Source organism: Narcine bancroftii, chromosome 10, assembly GCF_036971445.1.
Source record: "Narcine bancroftii isolate sNarBan1 chromosome 10, sNarBan1.hap1, whole genome shotgun sequence".
Classification (NCBI taxonomy): Eukaryota; Metazoa; Chordata; class Chondrichthyes; order Torpediniformes; family Narcinidae; genus Narcine; species Narcine bancroftii.
This window is the reverse complement of record NC_091478.1, coordinates 52,878,821-52,899,322: the sequence shown is the minus strand read 5'-3', so window position 1 is coordinate 52,899,322 and position 20,502 is coordinate 52,878,821. Positions and strand designations below refer to the sequence as shown.

The 20,502-nt window shown below is 43.3% G+C and overlaps 1 protein-coding gene and 1 long non-coding RNA gene across 8 annotated transcripts in view; one reads left to right on the top strand and one right to left on the bottom strand.

Annotated features, from left to right (window-relative positions):
- Positions 1-637: 637 nt before the first annotated feature.
- Positions 638-19,939, bottom strand: LOC138744571 (uncharacterized). The gene is made up of 2 exons (XR_011345630.1): positions 19,873-19,939; positions 638-1,448 (listed from the first exon to the last, which is right to left on the bottom strand). It is a non-coding gene; the product is annotated as an uncharacterized lncRNA (long non-coding RNA).
- Positions 17,518-20,502, top strand: part of necab2 (N-terminal EF-hand calcium binding protein 2) — a 73,344-nt gene continuing 70,359 nt past the window's right edge. For 3 of the 7 annotated variants that reach the window (XM_069900933.1, XM_069900932.1, XM_069900931.1), the window contains exons 1-2: positions 17,522-17,780; positions 18,444-18,468. In XM_069900933.1, coding sequence (XP_069757034.1) covers positions 17,562-17,780; positions 18,444-18,468 — 244 coding nt within the window. In that variant the 5' untranslated portion in view covers positions 17,522-17,561. Of the gene's footprint in view, positions 17,781-17,907; positions 18,287-18,443; positions 18,469-20,502 lie in introns of those variants that run through there. The other 4 variants (XM_069900936.1, XM_069900937.1, XM_069900934.1 and 1 more) reach the window with 4 other exon arrangements.

The window sequence follows — 20,502 nt, the reverse complement described above, 5'->3', positions numbered from 1 at the left end:
GCAAACTTGCTTATCCTGTATGTTTTTATCTAAATCATTCATACAGTTGACAAAGAGCAATGGGCCCAGCTTTGAACTCTGTGGTACACTACTAGTCACAGGCCTCCAGACTGCAAAACAACCTTCAACCATCACTCTCTGCTTTCTTCCACGAAGCCAATTCTCTCTCCGTTCTGCTATTTCACCTTGGATCCCATGCGATCTAGCCTTCCACATCAGCTATTGTGCGGAACCAGATCTAGCCAGTGATCTCATTGCCACTTTAATGGGATTCTGCTTTGCATAATTGGCTGGTTACCACACATACACTTCAGAAACCCAGAACCAAATGTCAGGGTGTACGGAGCCACATCACCTTGCACCTTCCATGCACCATTTCAACAGATGGTTCTTTGCTGGCACAAGGTTCTGGACAGGACTTTTTCAGCCGTGACCACATTTGCAGTTTCCTCACCTTGAGCTCTGCCCAGTTAAAGCTGAATATTTTTTTTCTTTGAAGTACACCATTTGCCCAGCATTACTCAAACAAGCCTGAGCCAAATTAGATTCATTCCACTTGTTTATTTTTGTTGTTTATTTCAAATTGAGAATATTTTTAATGTCCCTTGAGGGACAAAGAGACAGGAAGACCGGCAGGTGGTGAGGAGTGAAGGGACTTTAATCTCCATATTCAACCTTTCAAACACTGCAGGGATTTACTAATTAACCCAGAGACCATCAAACAGACCTGACTTTATGGAGAAATGTCACAGCGAGCTGTTTCAAATGCAGTAATGAGGAAAGTATGCCAGATTATGGGATGTAAATAAAGGTTCCATTATTTTCATGTCATACTACATTTAGAAAATAACATGCAGGAAATTCTTTAACTTTGTCTACCGTAAGGCAGACACAGAGTTGTCACTTTATCCAGCGCTCCTCACAGAAACCTACAGCACCTGGTATTCCTGGATGGTCTCCCCTCCAAGTACCGACCAGTCCTGAGCCTGCTTCACTTCCAAGATCAGACGGTTTAGGAACACCAGGTGCCGCCATCATTTTTTGTGGTAGGATAGATCTAAGAATTGCTTGACTGCGACACACAAAAGTGCTAGAGAAACTCAGCAGGTCACGCAGCAGCCACAGGGAGTGAAGGGGGACCAACATTTCGGACCTGTGTCCTTCGTTAGGTATAAGCAGGTCCCCAACTAGAATATAGGTGTTGTTCCTCCAGTTTATGTCTGGCCTTGGTTCGGCAGTGCTTGAGGCCATGGCCAGACAGGAATACGAAGGTAAACCAATCCCCAGTCATCTGCCTTTCTCCCAGCTGTCCTGTGTATGTAGGTCGGGCATTGGTACTCCGGGGAGTGCCTGTACACCTGCACGTTTCCATGTATGCAAGTTCTGACTGTTCATGATGAAAACAACTTTGCAGTTATGCATACGTGCCCCAAAATCTCTGCTTGTTGCTGCAAACAGAAAAAGCTCAAGTAAGCTCAATTAATTAAATAAAAAGAGACAATAAATACATCAGATGGATTTAAATATTCACAGTAATCTAAATGTAAAAAAGTGAGTTGAAATAGTGCAGACTGTCCTTCAGTCGGAGCTGCCCCTGATATGTGTTCAAGAGCCTGATAGCTGTTGGGAAGAAACTGTTCTTGAACATTGAGGCTTGAGGCTTCTGTACCTTCTTCCCAAACATAGCAGTGAGAAGAGATTGTGAGAGAAATTGGAGGGCAGGTGGAAACAGAGGAATCAGATCCAGGAAGTGACCACCTGGAATTGGAAAATGTATTAATTTTGCTACTTGACTTCATGTTCCCCAACATGTGTGTGTTGAGCACAGGGTCGACTGTGACAGAGAACTGGTCCCTTTCCTGGGAAGAAACCTGATAGGAGTTCATTGGATGGGTTGGCAGAAACTCCAGTTGAACTCCACACATCGCGGGGCTCCTCTTGCTGTTTTCTATGTTGGGATAGATCAGAGAAGGGCCAAGATTCCAAGCACCTGGAGCTGAGTGGGATATTTGGATGTCTGATCTGAGGTTTGGGGTCTGTGAAAAACATTTGGCAAATTCTGATGGCAGTGAGGTGACTGGTTTGGAGAACACCCCCATTTTTCATCTCTCAGCTCCCCTCACCTACCTACCATTTTAGTTCTCCTCCACTGCTTGTGCAGGCCATAGCCCAATGGGGAGAACATTGACTCTCCCGTACCACCTCCCCCCCACCCCGTCTCTCTTCCTAGCCACTTTCAGGTGTATTCTCCACCAAGAATCCACCTGCAGAAGCAGATTCAGACCTGTGGAATGGTCGTTCAGGTGGCAGCGCTAAAAGCGCAGCGCTGGCCACCTGAAAGAGTGTGATAGTACAGATTCTATCACCAATATGTATATGTACAGATTGTAGTGTAGGATGACTGTGATTGGCTGAGAGTGTAGCCACACCATCTGGCAGGTCTTAAAGGATTGCTCCAAGCCAGACCAGGTCATTCTGGACTGGTCGACCTACTTGTGATATGCTCCAGTCTTTTAGTTAATAAAAGCCTAGGTTTGGATCAAGAAGTCTTTGGTTCTTTCGACATGCTCTTCAATTTTATTAACTAAAAGGTTTTGAAGGGATGGAGCATTTGCCATGGCTGGAACGCCTTGACATCGACATTGACAGCTACAGCCTCGAATGACTTTAAGCACTAGGTGAGATGCTTCGAAACATACTTACAGCTCTCTGACCCTGCCGTGTTAAAGGACAGCCATCAACTACTAATATTGATGACTATGGTGTCCCCGAGAGTCTACCAGAGTCTCCAGGATGTGGCCACTTACGCCGCAGCCATGAAGGTGCTGAAAGGGCTCTACGAGCGACTAGTGAACAGGATTTATGCTCGGTACTTGCTACAAGGAGGCAACAGCCCGGGGAGTCCTGCAGAGCTTATATTTAGGCAATGGACAGGGACTGTGCCTGCACAGATAGAACAGGGATGCCTATGTGGCCGGGGTTCGATCGAATGAGTTGAGGCAGCGCCTGCTAGAGCACAGGGGAGAAAACCTAGAGGACATGATCCAGATCGCATAAACTATGGAGGCTGCGGTCTTAGGTATGGACATGTACTCTCAGGGCTGAATCCCATACTCTGATATGAGTAGGATGCCCTCCCTCTACCCTACTACCCCCCCGGCACACCGATGGCCTGTCGGCTGCCGCTATATTGCCTGATGCAACTCCAAAGTGTTATTTCTGTGGGAGGAACAAGCACAGCAGGTCCCAGTGCCTGGCAAGAAAAGCCAGGTGCCAGAAGTGCCTTAAAATCGGCCACTTTGCTATAGTCCGTCGCTCCAAAATAAACACAGTGCTTTGTGTGAAGCCAAATTGCCACCCTCCATTTCAAACACTTCTTCTTCAGAGCTCTCATCCAATGAGAGGGAGGGCTTCACCACGCGGCAGCGCCTGATGTCACGGGGCAGACGCTGAGCACAGAAGGTATAACCCACCCTCACCACTGACCAGGATCCTGCCGCCGCCGACCAGGAACGCGTCGCCACTGCCGACTGGGATCCTGCCACTGCTACCAGCTGGGGACTCGCCACCACCAAGGCAGCTGACCAGGTACCTGCAACTGCGACCGACGCTGCTGACCGGGGACCCGCCGCGGGTGCCGACTGGGGACCCGCTGCCGCCTACCGCCCCACTGCCGACAGCAAGCAGCAACCCCCAACACTTACCGTTGACTGCCCGACGCCCCCAGCAGGCTGCAGGCAGCAATGCTGTCTCTTCAGGCCCAACTGTTTGCATGACGTCATCACGCAGGACTCCACTGTCCCCATTACAAGTCTCTGCATCAGTAACCCTCGACCAGGACTTCCCCCATCCCCTCATAAAAGCAATGGAACTGATTAAAGTGCATGGACACTATACCAATTGCTTATTTGACTCAGGGTCAACTGACAGTTTTATCCATCCAGAGCTGCCCCACCGTTGCGGACTGGTTATTCTCCCCACTGCACAGAGAATTTCATTAGCGACCAGATCACACTGGACTGGGGTAAAGGGGTTCTGCGTGGCGACCCTGAAAGTCCAGGGCATATCGTTCACAGACTTCAAACTATTAGTTCTTCCCCAATTGTGCGCCCCTGCACTGTTGGGACTGGATTTTCAGTGCCAATTTCAAACCGTTTACCTGCACTTTGGGGAGCCTCACGCTGTAGTCTTTCCACCCTCTGAGATGCTCCGCTTTTCGCAAACATCACCCTGGCTGGAAACCTGTGGCCCCCAAAAGCCAGCAATATACTTATGAACACAGGAAGTTTATCACAAGCGAGGTGCGCAGACTGCTGGACGAGGGTATTATCGAACCTAGCTTGAGTCCCTGGAGGGCCCAGGTGGTGGTTGTTGAAGCTGCGAATGGTGGTTAACTATTACCAGACTATCAATCGCTTTACGCTTCTGGGTGCGTATCCCCTTCCATGGATCATGAATGTGGTGAATCAGATCGCCCAATACTGTGTATTTTCCACCATTGACTTACGTTTGGCCTATCATCAGCTGCCAATCTGCCAAGAAGACCAACGTTTCACGGCCTTCGAAGTGAATGGGCGGCTATATCAATTCCTCAGGGTGCCCTTTGGGGTCACAAATGGCATCGTGGTCTTCCAATGGAAAATGGACTGGACGGTGGACCAGAACGGGCTGACTGCTACTTTCCCGTATCTGGACAATGTCACCATCTGCGGCCATGACACGGAGGATCATGATGCCAACCTTGAGAAATTTTTTCAGATTGCAATTCAGCTGCACTTGACCTACAATTTCGACAAGTGTGCCTTCCGGACCACTCGGCTCGCAATTCTAGGTTGTGTGGTGGAGAACAGGGTGGTCATGCTGGACGCTGACCGCATGCGTCCCCTCATGGACTTGCCCCCCCCCCCCCATACCCAGAAGGCACTCAGACGCTGCCTGGGCTTTTTCTCTTACTATGCCCAATGGGTTCCACTCTATGCCAACAAGGCATGGCCACACTTCAAGTCCACCTCCTTCCCCCTGTCAACCGAAGCCAGAATGGCCTTCAACTGCATCAAATCAGACATCGCTGCTGCAATGCTGCATGCCATCGACGAGTCCATTCTATTCCAAGTTGAGACCGATGCGTCCGACTTTGCACTGGCAGCCACTTTGAACCAGGCCGGCCGGCCAGTAGCCGCCTTCTCCAGAACCAACATTCCTCTGTCAAGAAGAAGGCCCAGGCCATAGTCGAAGCAGTACGTCGTTGGAGACACTACCTCACTGACAGGCACTTTACACTGCTGACCAACCAATGTGCGGTCTCCTTCATGTTTAACAATACCCAGCGAGGTAAGATCAAGAATGACAAAATCACCAGGTGGAGAATCGAGCTCTCCACCTTTAATTATGACATACTGTATCGGCCAGGTAAACTCAACAACCCACCAGATGCGGTCTCCAGGGGGACTTGCGCCAACATACAACTGGACAGGCTCGCAACCTGCCCTACACAGTCGAGGAGATTCGCTCCATGACCCGAGCCTGCCCAGTGTGCACTGAGTGCAAGCCCCACTTCTTCCGTCCAGAGAACACCGACGTCATCAAAGCCACCTGCCCCTTTGAACGTCTCAGCGTAGACTTCAAGCGGCCCCTACCATTGACCAATCGTAACACCTACATCCTTACAGCCATCGACGAGTACTCCCGCTTCCTGTTTGCTGTGCCCTGCTCGGACATGACTGCCTCCTCAGTCATAGAGGCCCTGCACAGCATCTTCGCCATCTTCGGATACCCCAATTACATCCACAGTGACAGGGGGTCCTCGTTTATGAGCGCAGAGCTGCGGCTATTCCTTCTGGAGTGTGGTATTGCTTCAAGCAGGACCACCATCTATAACCCACATGGTAATAGGCAAGTCGAAAGAGAGAATGCCATTGTTTGGAAAGCAGTTATGCTTGCCCTCTGGTCCAAAGGTCTCCCCACCTCTCGCTGGCAGGACATGCTCACTAGTGCCCTACACTCCATCCGCTCCCTCCTATGCACCACGACCAATGCCACCCCCCATGAAAGGATATTCTCTTTCCCAAGGAAATCCGAATCGGGAATGACCATGGCTCACGTTTCCCTGTCCGATCCTCTTATGACGCCACGTCCAGTACTCAAAGAATGACCCCTTGGTTGACTGAGTGACTCTGCTTCATGCAAACCTGCATTATGCCTACGTTGAGTACCCAGATGGTGGGAGACACAGTCTCGGTAAGGGACCTAGCCCAAAGTGGATCAGGCGCAGCAGTGCTTTTAACCGAACCTCCCCCTATTCCTTCTCCACCAGCTCATGTACTTGAAATGAGGGACCAGCACCACCCCACCAGCTCAGGCCAGTCTGTCAACAATGCCGTTGGGGAATTTAGCGAAGCAGTGGCCACACGACTTCGGCGACCCCAATCCCGGCGCTATGGCGGGCACGTCAGATGGTCAGGCCCCCTTACCGGTACACCCCTTAACCTCCATCCACCCCGGCGTCAGTTCTCAAAGAAGGGGTGAATGTGATAGTACAGATTCTATCACCAATGTGTATATGTACATATGTACAGATTGTAGTGTAGGATGACTGTGATTGGCTGAGAGTGTAGCCATGCCTACTGGCAGGTCTTAAAGGGTTGCTCCTAGCCAGACCAGGTCATTCTGGACTGGTCGACCTTCTTGTGATATGCCCCGGTCTTTTAGTTAATAAAAGACTTGGTTTGGATCAACAAGTCTTTGGTTCTTTTGACACGCTCTACAAAGAGACAGCTGCACATGAGGTGCCTTGGGGTGCAATCCGGCTCCTGTCCCTGCAGGATGTTAGGGCTGGGGTGGCCAGCGCAAGACTTCAGCACTGGGGCAGCTGGCACGGGCTGTGAGCGCTGAGGTGGCCGGTGCTGACGTCCCACACCAGGGGGCAGGGGCAGTGGGGAAGGGGCTCTCAGGTATTTGCCAGCTGATTCTCATCCCCTTAGCAGCCGCTTTCAGGCAGCTGCATTCAGGTGCTTAGGGAGACTTCAGTGCTCCAGCGATTATCCCTCCCGGAAGAGGGTTACAAAGTGCAACTCGGAGGTGCCTCCTGATCTTTCAGGTGGCCTCTCTACAGTTGCATAGGGGTAGAATATACGGCTTTACATTGGGGTATTTTGGCTCTCTCTCTCTCTCGCTCTCACTCTCGCTCTCGCTCCCCCCTCCTGATCCACCTCTGTTTTTTTGTTTCCCCAAGCAGATATCCTCCAACCTTAATGACCCACTTGTGTACCTCCCTGCCTCCAAGTTCCATCCCACATTTAACCCACTGGATCTTTTGCCTCTGGTGCAGCAATGGATGTTAGTACATTTTTGTCACAACCATCTGAGCTCATAACAATACAGTCAGTGTTGGGTTTGAACCCTGGTCCCGCTAACTGTGACTGGGATAAGTATGAGGAGTTACATTTTGAAAGGTTAAACCAGGACAGGATGTACACAGTGAATGGTCGGGTCCTGCATACTATTGTGGAACAGAGAGTCACAGGCGTACAGGGGCAGAGTTCATGGAAGTGGAGACAGGGTGGTGAAGAGGGCATTTGGCACACTTGGTCAAGGCAGTAAGTGCAGGAGCAGGGATGCCATGTTACAAGACGTTGGTGAGACTTGGAGTTTCAGATTTATTGTCAGAGTAAGTTGCCAGAAGGTGCAGGAACGATTCATGAGGATTATAGTGGGACCTGTTTCTGTGCTGTAACTCGACATGTAAGTACACATACAAATAACAAATGTTAACTCGGATACATAGACTCAGACTCACACTGACAGAGATGCAAACCACAACTTCCATCTAGCACATCTGACACATAATGATTCATAGACAGACAATGAGATACACAAGGCCATAACACAAAGATAATCAAATGCACCCCTACAGCTGTACCCCTCAATAACAAGTATACTATTTTGGAAACTGTTGGGTGGGGGGGAAGGACCTTGCCAGGGACAACCCATGGTGATCAGGTCTCTGGCACGGAGTCTGGTCCTGTGGCTAAGAAGAGAATGGAGGAGAAGAGGTGGGCTGTAGTGATAGGGGATTCCATAGTTAGGGAAACAGATAAGAGGTTCTGCGGGAGAAATGAAGTATCCTGGAGGATATGTTGCCTGTAGTTTTTTTGCATCAATATTTACTTAGGAAAATGGCACAGAGTCATGGGAGTAAGGAAAACAAGCAGTGAGGTCATGGAACCCATACAGATTAAAGAGGAGGAAGTGCTTGCTATTTTAAAGCAAATTTGGGTAGAAAAATTTGTTCCGTTTTATAAAAAAAAAGTCTCCAAAAATAGCCTGGGAAATTATGGGCCTGATATCAGTAGTAGGTAAATTATTGGAAGGTGTCAAAGTGATAGGATAGACAAGTACTTGATAGCAAGGGACTGATTAGAGATAGCAAACATGGATTTATGCATAGTAGGCCGTGTTTAACCAAACTGATTGAGTTTTTCAAGGAGGTTACCAGGAAAGCTGGTGAAAGAAATGCTGTGAAAGTTGTCTGCATTGACTTTAGTAAGGCCTTTGACAAACTTCCACATGAGAAGTTAGTCAGGAAGGTTCAGATGCTCAGTGTTCATGGTGATGTAGTAAATTGGAATTGACATTGGCTCTTTAGGAGATAGAGTGGTGGTGGATGGCTGCTTCTCAGACTGAAGGTCTGTAACTAGTGGTGTGCCTCAGAGAGCAGTGCTGGGACCATCGTTGTTGTCATCTATGTTCATGATCTGGATGATAATGTGGTAAATTGGATCAGCAAATTTGCAGATGACACAAAGATGCGGACCAGTGAGGGGCTCTGCGACTGAGGGACCTGATGTGGAGCACACAATAATCACATCGACATGATGGAGTGATTAAACGGCTCTAATTACCAAAAACCTGAGCATTACTGATACACGACTTGGCCAAGTTTCCAGGTATAGGAGCAAGAGGGGGCAAGACCGGGCGCGCCAGCCTTTATTGGGAAATCTGGGGAGGAGCCAAGGGAGGGGTTAGGAAAGGTTAGGGGAGGTTCGGACTGGCCAGTCCATACATCCATGAAAATGCTTTTCACCACACCAGTGCATGAGGCGACTCGAGGTGAGGAACCCATGGAACCCGCAGGTCATTTTTCAGATATTTACAAATTAGGCAATTCCTGCCAGTGGTGAATCTGTTTGTCTTGCATTTCATGTAATATGACACTCTTTTATTACTATGATAATAAATAGAATCTTGATCTTGAATGAGATTCAAGGATCTTAAATCTTGAATTGTGAACAGCAATAAAGGCTTTCAAAGCTTGCAGCTTGAAAAAATGGGGTGAAAAATGGCAGATGGAATTTAATGCAGACAAGTTTGGAAGAACAAACCATTGCTTGTTTTCCTTACTCCCACGACTCTGTGCCATTTTCCTAAGTAAATACTGATGCAAAAAAAACCTAATTTAAGATCTCACCCATCTCTCTTGGCTCCATACATAGGCAACCATTCTGATCAAGGGGACCAATTTCATCCCTCACTATTCTTTTGCTCTTAATATACCTGTAGAAACCCTTAGGATTTTCCTTCATACTGTCTGCCAAAGCAACCTCATGTCTTTTTTCAACCTTCCTGATTTCATTTTTTTTTTAAATTTTCTTCAATTTTTTGCCGATTGTTTGAATTTCAGATAACTAGGATTTTACTCTATTTATCTTAATTGTGCCATTAATTTATTTTGCTTGTTGCAAACAGATTGTGGATGTAGATAAAGAACCAATCATTTTAACTTGTTCTCATTTTTCTCTGTATCCTGATTTCCTTCTTAAGGACATACACAGTGAATGGTCGGGCACTGAGGAGTGCAGTTGAATAGAGGGATCTGAGAATACAGATACATAATTCCATGAAAGTAGTGTCACAGGTGGATAGGGTAGTAAAGAGAGCTTTTTGGCATATTGGCCTTCATAAATCATAGTATTGAGTACAGGAGTTGAGATGTTGCGGTAAGTTGTACAAGACATTGGTGAGGCCAGGAAAAAGATCAAAAAAAGATAAGATTTGCTAGGACGTTGCTGGGACTTCAGGAACTGAGTTACAGGGAAAGGTTAAACAGGTTAAGCCTTTATTCCCTGGAGCTTAGAAAAATGAGGGGAGATTTAATAGAGGTATTTCAAGTTAAAGTAAATGTAGGTAGGCTTTTTTCACTGAGGGTAGGTGAGATGCAAACCAAAGGATATGGTGTAAGAGTGAAAGGGGAAATGTTTAGGGGGAACAAGAGGGGGGAACTTCTTCACACAGAGAATGGTGAGAGTGTGGAATGAGCCGCCAGCTGAATTGGTGAATGTGGGTTCAATTTTAACATTTAAGAAAAATTTGGACAGGTATGTGGTTGGGAGGGGCATGGAGGGCAATGGACAGGGTGCAGATCAGTGGGATAAAGCAGAATAATAGTTTGGCATAGACTGAAGGAGGGAGCGTGGCGTAATGGCGTAGGGAGAAGATGTGGAAAATGCCTCTCCTGACAGAATTAGCACCTGCTTTAAAAAAAATTTTTTTAAGTATTGAATAACTTTAAAATTCTTTTAGAGGTCTTAAAAGGTGGCTACAAAAAAATCTAGAACACAGGCTGCAAAAAAAAAAGTTAAAATTGGAGTTACAGTGATGGAAGAAACTAGGCCAACCTTGAAGACTCAACCTCCGATCCTGGTTCCTCTCCAGCCTCGATTTTCAAAGCCTCCATGAGTAAAGAATCCAAACTCCAGCACCACCTTCTCGGGGATCTGGAGAAGATGGTGCCGGAGCATGAAAGTAACTACCGGAATGACTGTAGAACCAACCCACATGCGCGGAAGTGATTGAGTCGGAGTTTGCGGACCCGACTTTTTCTACTGTAGCAGGTCAAATGAGGGCTAAGCAGAGAACCACTGGCAACTTCTACAGAAGAAGAAGGAGTGGAAGAGGAAAGTCTTGTGCCACAATCACCAGAAGAGAAATCAGAAGAAGGAGGAGATCAAAATATTCCAAGGGAAAATAAAGATACAGTTAACAATATAGAAGATTCTTTTACAGCAATGGAAATTCAGAAGAAAGATTTATTGCAAAAAGTTGATATATTGGAAAACCAGAGTAGAAGAAATAAAATAAAAATTGACTTTGAGGGCACTAATCCAGTACAGTTTTTTTTCAAAATTGGCTGCCTGAAATTTTGGGACCAGAGAATTTTTCAAGTGGTTTGGAATTCGATAGAGCACATGGAGCTCTAAGGAAAAAAAACACATCCGGGACAACCGCCACGCTCGATTTTGATTAAATGTTTACATTACCAGGATAGAGAAATAATTTTGAAAATGGCAGTTCAAAAAGCAAGGGAACAACAAAGCCTTTTAATGATCCAGATGATTATGGTAGAGAATTCTTCTATGCAGATTTGAGTAAAGAAATTATCAAAAGAAGAAAAAGATTTAACCCAGCAAAGTCAGTTTTGTGGAAGAAAGGATATAGATTTGCTTTTCGATATTAAGCAGTTCTTAAAGTTTTTTTATAGACAATTTCAAGCAAAATTTCTTGTTAATGAATCTGAAGCTTTGGAATTTTCTAATTTATTGTCTCATAATAACACAATGTTATTCATCTCAACAAATGGAAGGGGATAAAAAAAATTGAAGGGAGTATCTTCACCAGGAAGACAGCCAACTGAGGTTCAAGTTGAAATCAATGATGATCAAGTTAACAGAACTTGAGAAGCTTATCATACTTGTCTGATTAAAACTAAATTGTGATATTCTGTCTGGGGGAGGCAGATTTTTTTTTTCCACTTTACTCTTCCAAGGCCTTGTGCCACTAGTGGCGAGGGCCACTTCTCATAATTAAGGGAGTTAGTGCTGACCTAATCAGCACTTTTGGGATTTTTATTTTCTTTTATTTTTCTTTTATTTTTTATTATTTTTGGGGTTTCTTCCTTTCAATCTTTGGAGCTGGGATGACCTGGGGTGGAGAGGAGAGTTGAGTATTTTCTAAATTATATTATGGCAACACATGGTTTGAATTTTGTAATGTTTAATGTGAATGGGCTCAATAATCCAATTAAAAGGAAGCGAGTTTTAGATCATGTTAAGAAGTTGAAAGTTGATATTGTTTTTTTGCAGGAAACTCATCTGAGAAAGAACATCAAAAGTTAAAGAGAGAATGGGTTGGTCAAGTTATAGCCTTGTCTTTTAATTCAAAAGCATGAGGAGTGGCTATTTTAATTAATAAAAACTTGTCATTTAAATTACAATGAATAGTTATTGAATCTGTCGGTAGATTTGTGTTGGTAAATTGTCAGATTCATTCAGAATCTTGGATATAAATGATGAAAATTTTATTCAAGATGTTTTTCTTAATTTGGTAGAAGTAAATGGAAATATAATAATTGATGGAGATTTTAATTGCTGTTTGGATCCAATTTTAGATAAATCTACAAAATCTTTAATGAAAAAGAAAAAAAATATTGATGTTAATGGAAGATTTTAATTCAGTGGATATTTGGAGGAAATTGAATCCTTGAGATAGAGATTATTCATTTTATTCTTATCGGTTTGATTCTTATTTTAGAATAGATTTTTTTAAATTTTCAACTCATTTACAAGGAAGGACTAAATATGTACAATATTAACCTAGAATTGCATCAGACCATTCACTATTATTGAATTTTGATAGAATTGATTCAATTTATAGATGGAGCTTTAATTCATCATTATTAAATAATGTAGAATTTTGTAACTTTATGAGGTGAATAGTATTTAGATACAAATATTAATTCAGTTGATAATAAATTGTTTTATGGGATGATTAAAAGCTTATTTAAAAGGCCAAATAATGTTATTTGACTAAAAATATCTTAAGGAAGTAGATAAATTAGAGAAGGAAATTGTAATTCTGGGAAAAATTTACAAAAAATGCATTCTGAAAAGAAGAGGTGGAATTAATAAATTAAAAAATGTATTATTCAATTCAGACTTACAGAACTGAGAAATTAATTGATAGAACTAAACAAAAATATTAAGAATTAGGAGAACGACCACATAAGGAATTAGTTTTGCAATTGTAAACGGAGCAAGCATCAAGAACTATTAATGCTGTCAAGAAGAGTTTGAAAATTACTTATAAATTACAGGATATAAATGATTCTTTTAGAGAATATTATACTGAGTTATATTCATCTCGATAATTGAATAATGAAGAAGATATTAATGATTTTTTTACAGAAGCTTCAACTTCCATCTTTAAATTGCCAAGCTCAAAAGGATTTAAATTCTCCATTTAACATTGAAAGAAGTTATTAAGGCTTTAAATTCTATGCAAAATAGTAAATCTCCTGGTGAAGATGGGTTTACGTCTGACTTTTAACAAAAATGCCAAGACTTTATTAATGGAAGTATTAAAACAAGTGACTGTAACCTGTTCATTACCAGAATTTTTTTCAAATGCTGTAATAACAGTTATACCTAAGAAAAATAAAGAATTATTAAAACCAGAGTCTTATAGGCCTATATTGTTACTAAATGTTGATTATAAGATTGTTACTAAATTTTGCCTAATAGAGTTGTTACGAATCCAGAGGACCCCAAAACCTAGCAGCAATAGATATGCACTTCGACAAAGGGATACTTAAACAAAAGTTGTTTTTAATTATCTTTGAACATGAAAATAGAATCAAACTTTCACTTACCTCTATTGACTTACTAACCCCCCCTCTAATGCTAAGCGCATGTGTGTGTAATGTGTGTGTTAGTTCAGCGAAGTTCTTTGGTTCACAGTCCAATCTCACTGTTTGCAGGCAATTCTTGTACTGTGCACAGACATTAACATTAATAAAGTTCACCAGGCTTTGGTGCTTAATAGGTAAATGGTAACCACTCAGAAGGGTTCTTGTTGGTTTTCAGAGAGAGAGAGTTTTTCTTGTTTAAGATCACCACAGAGTTTCTTTCTGTTTCTCCTATTCCAAAGGAAACATTGGACAGCCAGTCCTCTCCTTTGACAAGGCTGTCTTCCAAAGCTTGCCAGCTTGTCCCTCTGGAGGCGATGTCTGTGCCTTTCCTCTCTCGCTCTCTCTCACTCCATCCTCTCTGAAATCAAAGCCTCTTTTTTGCTCTCTGCCTAGAAAGATCACATGACCTTCCAGACAGTAGGTTCTGGTTTCCAGACAAAGCTGCCACTGCCTGTTGTTACATTTGTAGCCTTTTCAAATAGTCCATCATGAGTCTGAGCTCTCTTGCAAAAGTTCCTGCAAAAATTCTGTATTTTAAAGTGTTTGTGTGTAACCTGCTCTAACAAATCTTCCCCAATTTATTTCCCAAATACCTCTATACTCACTGTCACAGAGTGAATGAATATTTACCTGAGTTGGTTCATTTAGATCAATCGAGATTAATTAAAAAAAAAGATATTCTGCTGATAATATAGCTAAATTAATTTGTCTAGTTCAATTGGATTTAGCATTAGTTTTTCATTAGATGTTGAAAAGGCTTTTGACAGATTAGAATGGAATTATTTATTTAAGGTTTTACAAAAATTTCAATTTGGGCAAATATTTATGATTTGGATTAAAGCTTTATATGGAAATACTTTGGCTAGAGTAGTTACCAATGAACAACTTTTTTCTTCTTTTTCATTAAATAGATCAGTGAGACAAGGTTGTCCTTTATCTCCTGCATTGATTGTTTTAGCAATTGAACCATTGGCACAATCAATAAGGCAATATTTTTGTATTAAAAGAATTAGAGTTAATAAGGAGGAGTATAAAATTAGTTTGTTTGCAGATGATGTATTGATTTATATAACAGACCCTGAAAATTCTTTAATTTCTTTAAATAAAAAGTTACAAGATTATGGGAGAATATCTGGTTATAAAATTAATTAGGATAAAAGTGAAGTTATGCCATTAGTAGAAGGAGATTATGATTGATATGAAAGTGTAGCTCAATTTAAGTGGACATACAATCAAATTAATATTTAGGTATTAGAATTGATAAAAAATAAGATAATTATGTTCCATTATTTAATAAAATTAAAGATGATTTAAATAGATGGATGACTTAACTATTACCTTAAATTGTATTAAAATGAATATTTTTCCAAGGATTCATTATCTGTTTCAATCTATTCCTTGTTTAGTAACTCGATTTTTTTTAAAAGGTCTTAATTCATTGTAGGGACATTTTTATGGAAGTGGAAAATGAATAGGATATCTTGGAGAAATTAACTTGGAAATTTTAATTAGGTGGTTTACAACTTCCACATTTTCTGAATTATTATAAAGCTGCACAATTGAAATTTATTAATGCAATGTTTGACCTCAATAAACTTTCTATTTGGGTGAATAGATCAAATTGATGAGAAGGCTATGTCAGAATTTATTTATAAATGGAATTCAAAATTGTTAATTGGTAAGGATTCACCAATTTTCAAACATTTAATTGTAATATGGAACACAATTGATATTCAGTGGAAAAGGAGAAATTTCAGCAAAAATGCCCCTATATTAAAAAAATTTTTATTTTAACTGTTAATAATCAGTTTTTAAAGATATGGAATCAATTGGGATTAAAAAAAAAGTTGAAGATTGTTTTGAAGCAGGGAAGTTTGTATCTTTTAATCGAATGAAGGAGAAATTTCAAGTTGTTAGTTATATTTTTGTTATTATCAAGCAAAACCTTTTTATTGGGAAAATTACAACATAGATTAAAATTTTGTGGACAAGCTGCTTTGGAATTATTACTTACTAAGGAAGAAACAAATAACTTATTACAAAATAAAATGCCTAAGTAAATGTTCATAAATCAAGAATGAAATGGGAATTTGACTTAAATAGGAAGATAGATGAAAATTTTTGGAGGAATTTGTGTAAGGATAGTATGACTAAGATGATAAATGTAAGATATAGATTAGTACAATATGATTTTTTTACATCAATTATACTTAACCCCTCAAAAATTAAAGAAATGTGATTTAATTTCCTTGGATTTGTGTTTTAGATGTGGACAAGAGTTAGGTACTTTTTTTAAAATTTGACATTCTAAAGTTAAGAATTTTTGGATACAAGTTAAATTGTATTTGGAGCAAATATTAAAAGTGAGTTTACCATTTGGTCCAATATTTTTATTAGGGAACGTTGTTGTTTGCTTTAGGACTAAGACTGACCATGTATGAAATTGAATTTTTACGTTTAGCTTTGGCCGTTTCTTAAAAATGTTTGGCCATTACTTGGAAATCTGATTTAGTTTTAGGAATGCAAAGATGGCATTCTGAAATGAAATCCTGTATTCCTTTAGAAAAGATAATGGATAATTTGAAGGATAAATATTATTTTTTTATAAAAGTATGGAGCCCGTATTTAAAAACTTGATTTGAAAAAGTTGATAATTGTTGTTTTTAAGTGATGATCTCCTTTCTTTGTAGGTGAAAGGGGAGGAGGGAGGGTGTAAGTGGGGTGGATGAGGGAGGTTGGGGTGGGGGCTTTACTCAATTATATAATATCTGTATCAATATGTTATATGATTTAAAATTTATAAATAAAATATTAAAAAAGGCTAAAGGACCTGTGTTTCTGTGCTGTAATGCTCTCGGGTTCTATGTACCATCTCACATATGCGATACCAATGTGCATTCACACATCAACGTGCCCTCAGTACATTGCCACTGCCATATTACATCTGTGTCTACACCTTCGATTGCAGCAGCTGCTAAGCCGTGCGGAACCACGCTCTCTTGGAGAATGCGGCCGTGTCCGTCAGGGGTCCCCCTGGAATCTCTGCCGTTGTGACAGCGGCAGCAGCAGCGAGAGCCGGACTAACTCTCTCTTTCTAATTCTCTGCCTCGCCCCCAATTCTCACACCACTCGGCATCACGTCCTCCATCCTCTTCCCTTCCCCACCCCATCTCTCTCCCTCCCTCAATCTCTTCTCTCCCTCCCCTCTTTCCATTCATCTCCCACGTTCTCTCTCTTCTTCCTGACCCCCCTCTCCCTTTCCTTCTCCCTCTCTCCCCTCTCCTCTTCTTCGCTTCCTTCCCCCTCTCTCCTTTTCTCCCACCCTTCTGTCCCACCATTTCTCTCCCCTCTCCCTCCCCACCCATTATCTCCCTTCCTCCATCTCTCTCTCCACCTTTCTCTTTCTTCCTTCCTCTCCCCTCCATTCCTCCCTTCCTCTCTGTCCCTCTCTCCATCAACTCTCCACCCTCCCCTTCTCTCCCTTCCACTTCACCCCGTCTCCTTCCTCCATCATCCTTGCACTTTCCCTCCCTCCATCTCTCCCTCCTTCAGTTCTCTCCCCTTCTCTCCCAGCCTCTCCCCCTTTTTGTTGCTCCCTCCCCTTCTCTCCCCATCTTTCCTTCTCCCGCTCTCCACTTCTCCTCCCTCCCTCTCTCTCTCCCCATTTCCCCCTCTCCATTTTCCTCCTTTCAACCTTTTCCCTCTCTCCCCCTTTATTCGCCCCCTTCTCCTCCTCCCTCAGGAAAGGAGTGCACATTGGTGGGGTGGGGAGGGGAGGGAAAGGAAGGGGAGGGTCGAGCCGGGTGAGCAGCATGTGAAAATGTGCGCTGAGGAAAGCCGTGACTGCACGGACAGCGCTCGACGGCTCGGCTCCGCGCTCGCCAGGCAGCCACCCCGTCAGCGCTCACTCCGCGGGCTGGACGCCGTTCTGCGCTGGGTTTTCGCCAGGATGAGCGACAAGAAGTTGGGCACCAGGGGCTCGGTGAAGGAAGAGGCGGCGTGCCCCGACAAGCGGAGGGGTATTTCGGTCATCCTGGATGTAAGTGATTCTTTCCCAGAGCCGGCTGTCAGGCGGGGTGTGGGCGAGCGGTGGGTGGTGTCCCAGCACCAAGAGGCAGCGGGCAACTTTCGCTCAGCACTTTGTTCAGGGAAGGGCAGACGAAGGGAGGAGACCTCACTCTCTCACACATACACACACGGAGATACAAACACACACAGACAGACATTGATTTGAGACAGCGAGACACACACACACAACACGTACGTACACGGAGACACAGGTACACATCTGTGTACACATACATAAAGAGAGAGAGAGAGTCAGACAGATACACAGAACTGAGAATGATGGGGCAGAAAGGGGTAAATTTCAGAGCGGGAGAGACCGATGAAGAATGAGAACAGAAAGGGAGAAGGGAAGTCAATAGCAGAGGGCGAGGGAGCGGGAGTGAAGGGGAGAGCTGGAATCTGCCTTCCCCGGGACACGAATGATAAATTCACTATCGTTTGGGAGCAACTTCAAACCATGAAGAGGGATTTTGGTTGGTAAGCACATTTATCGTGCTTCGCCACGGTCCACTTCTGAAACGTGCCATGAGATGCGGAGAGCATTCGGGGGATTCAGATCACAAAGCATGTGTTTGAGTGTTTTTTCTTCAGAGTGTACAAACCTTACCAAATTATTTGTTCTTACTCTCTCCAGATATTCAGAAGAGCTGATAAAAATGGTAAGAGATCGACTTTTTAAAATCTGTTACGCACTATTTTATGGCACTGATATGACTCCAGGATGTCAGTGCATAAGGAGTTAACAGTACAACTTGCCTCCTGTTCCTTTGGTTTTAGGACCATAGAACACTATGGCACAGAAACAGACCCTTAGCCCATCTAGTCTGTTCCAAACTATTATTCTGCATTGTTCCACTGTCCTGCAGCTGAGGCAAGACAACAGCTCTGAGAGACCTTCTCTTACTTACTTACTTACCCCTTCAGCAGCACCCCACCCCATCAAGCCACCATCTCATGCACCATCTCTAACCTCATTGCCATTGCCTTCCCATCCCATATTTCTCTTGAATGTCAAAATCAACCCCACATTCACCATTTCATGTGGCAGCTCGTTCCACACTCTCACCATTCTCTGCATGAAGTTCCCTTAAACATCTCACATTTAATCCTTAACTCATGTACTCTAGTTCTTGTCTCACCCCAACTACAAGCCTGCTAGCATTTACCCTTATCTGCCTCATGGACTGACGCCTGATATAAACACAGGCAGCATGCTTTACGTAGCTGTTAGCACCACACTATTACACTATTACAGCACCAATGACTGGGTTCAAATCCAGCACTGTCCATAAGGAGATTATACATTGTCTCTGTGTCTGGCATTGATTATTCAGGAATATGACAGCAGCGGGGAAGAAGCTGTCCTTGTGCCACTGAGTGCTTGTCTTTAGGCTCCTGTATCTTTTCCCCAATGGTAGCAGAGTGACGAGGGCATGGCATGAGTGGTGGGGAGTTTTGAGGATAGAGGCTGCTTTCTCATGTTGATGTCCTCTATGGAGTGAAGTCTGGTGCCTGTGATGTCACCATTGGAGTTTATTCTTGTTCTGAGAGTTTGGAGATTCCATACCAGGCAGTAATGCAACCAGCCAGAATGCTCTCCATGGTACACCTGAAGAAGCTGATGAGAGTCTTTGGTGACATCTCCTCAGACACCTCACCAGGTGCAGCCACTGGCGAGCCTTCTTTGTGATTGCATCAACATGGAGGGTCCAAGACTGATCCTCAGAGATGTTGACACCCAGGAATTTGAAGTTTTTGACCTCTCGATGAGGGATTCCCCTGACTTCCTCCTGAAGTCCAAAATCATTTCCTTGATTTTGATGATGTTGACCGCAAGTTTGTTGTCATTATACCATTCAACGAGCTGATCTATCTCCCTCCTGTACACTTCCTCATTTCCATTTGTGCTTTTGTCGGCAAACTTGTAAATGGCATTGGGACTGTACCTGGTCACACAGATGTGGGTGTATAATGAGTAGAGCAGTGGGCTAAGCACGGACCCTTGGGGTGCCCCTGTGTTGATGACCAGTGAGGAGGAGACATTGTTTCCAGTTTGTACTTACTGTGATCTTCCGATGAGAAAGTCAAGGATTCAGTTGTAGAGGGGGGTACAGAGTCCAAGAGTACAGATGCTGAGTACAAACAAAAATCAGCAGCAAAACATTTTTAGGTCGGTTGAACAAACGCAATGTGTCAGCATCATTATGCAATTAAACCTGCTAAATTCAATCAAAGTTAATGTTTCTCCAACTTCCTACATGATATAGCAAATCTGAAATGATCTTTGGCTTGAAGTTGACTATCACAATCCCCAATTTTTTCAGGAAGCAAACCTTATGAAAAAAAATGTTGTCCAGTGTAATCAGTTATATACATGAACATGTAATTTAAAATAAATATATTGTAGCGATGACTAGTCTGCTTACTGAATAACTCCACAACCAAACGGGTTGAGTTCAGTGAGCAAAACTGATTAATTGAGGTCTGCCTGGTTGTTCTTATGCTCCCAGCCCGGACCTGTCTGAGAACCGTGCGGTGGACCCTGACGCCATCAGGGCATCACGTGGGCCACAGAGCACGGGCTTCTAAGTTTGGTGGCGGGGTCGGGAAGAAACCCTCGACGGCGCCATTTTGGCTGGCTGCCCCGCCACGTGTGTGACATGCGGGACCGGTTCACCTAATGGCGTACCGCC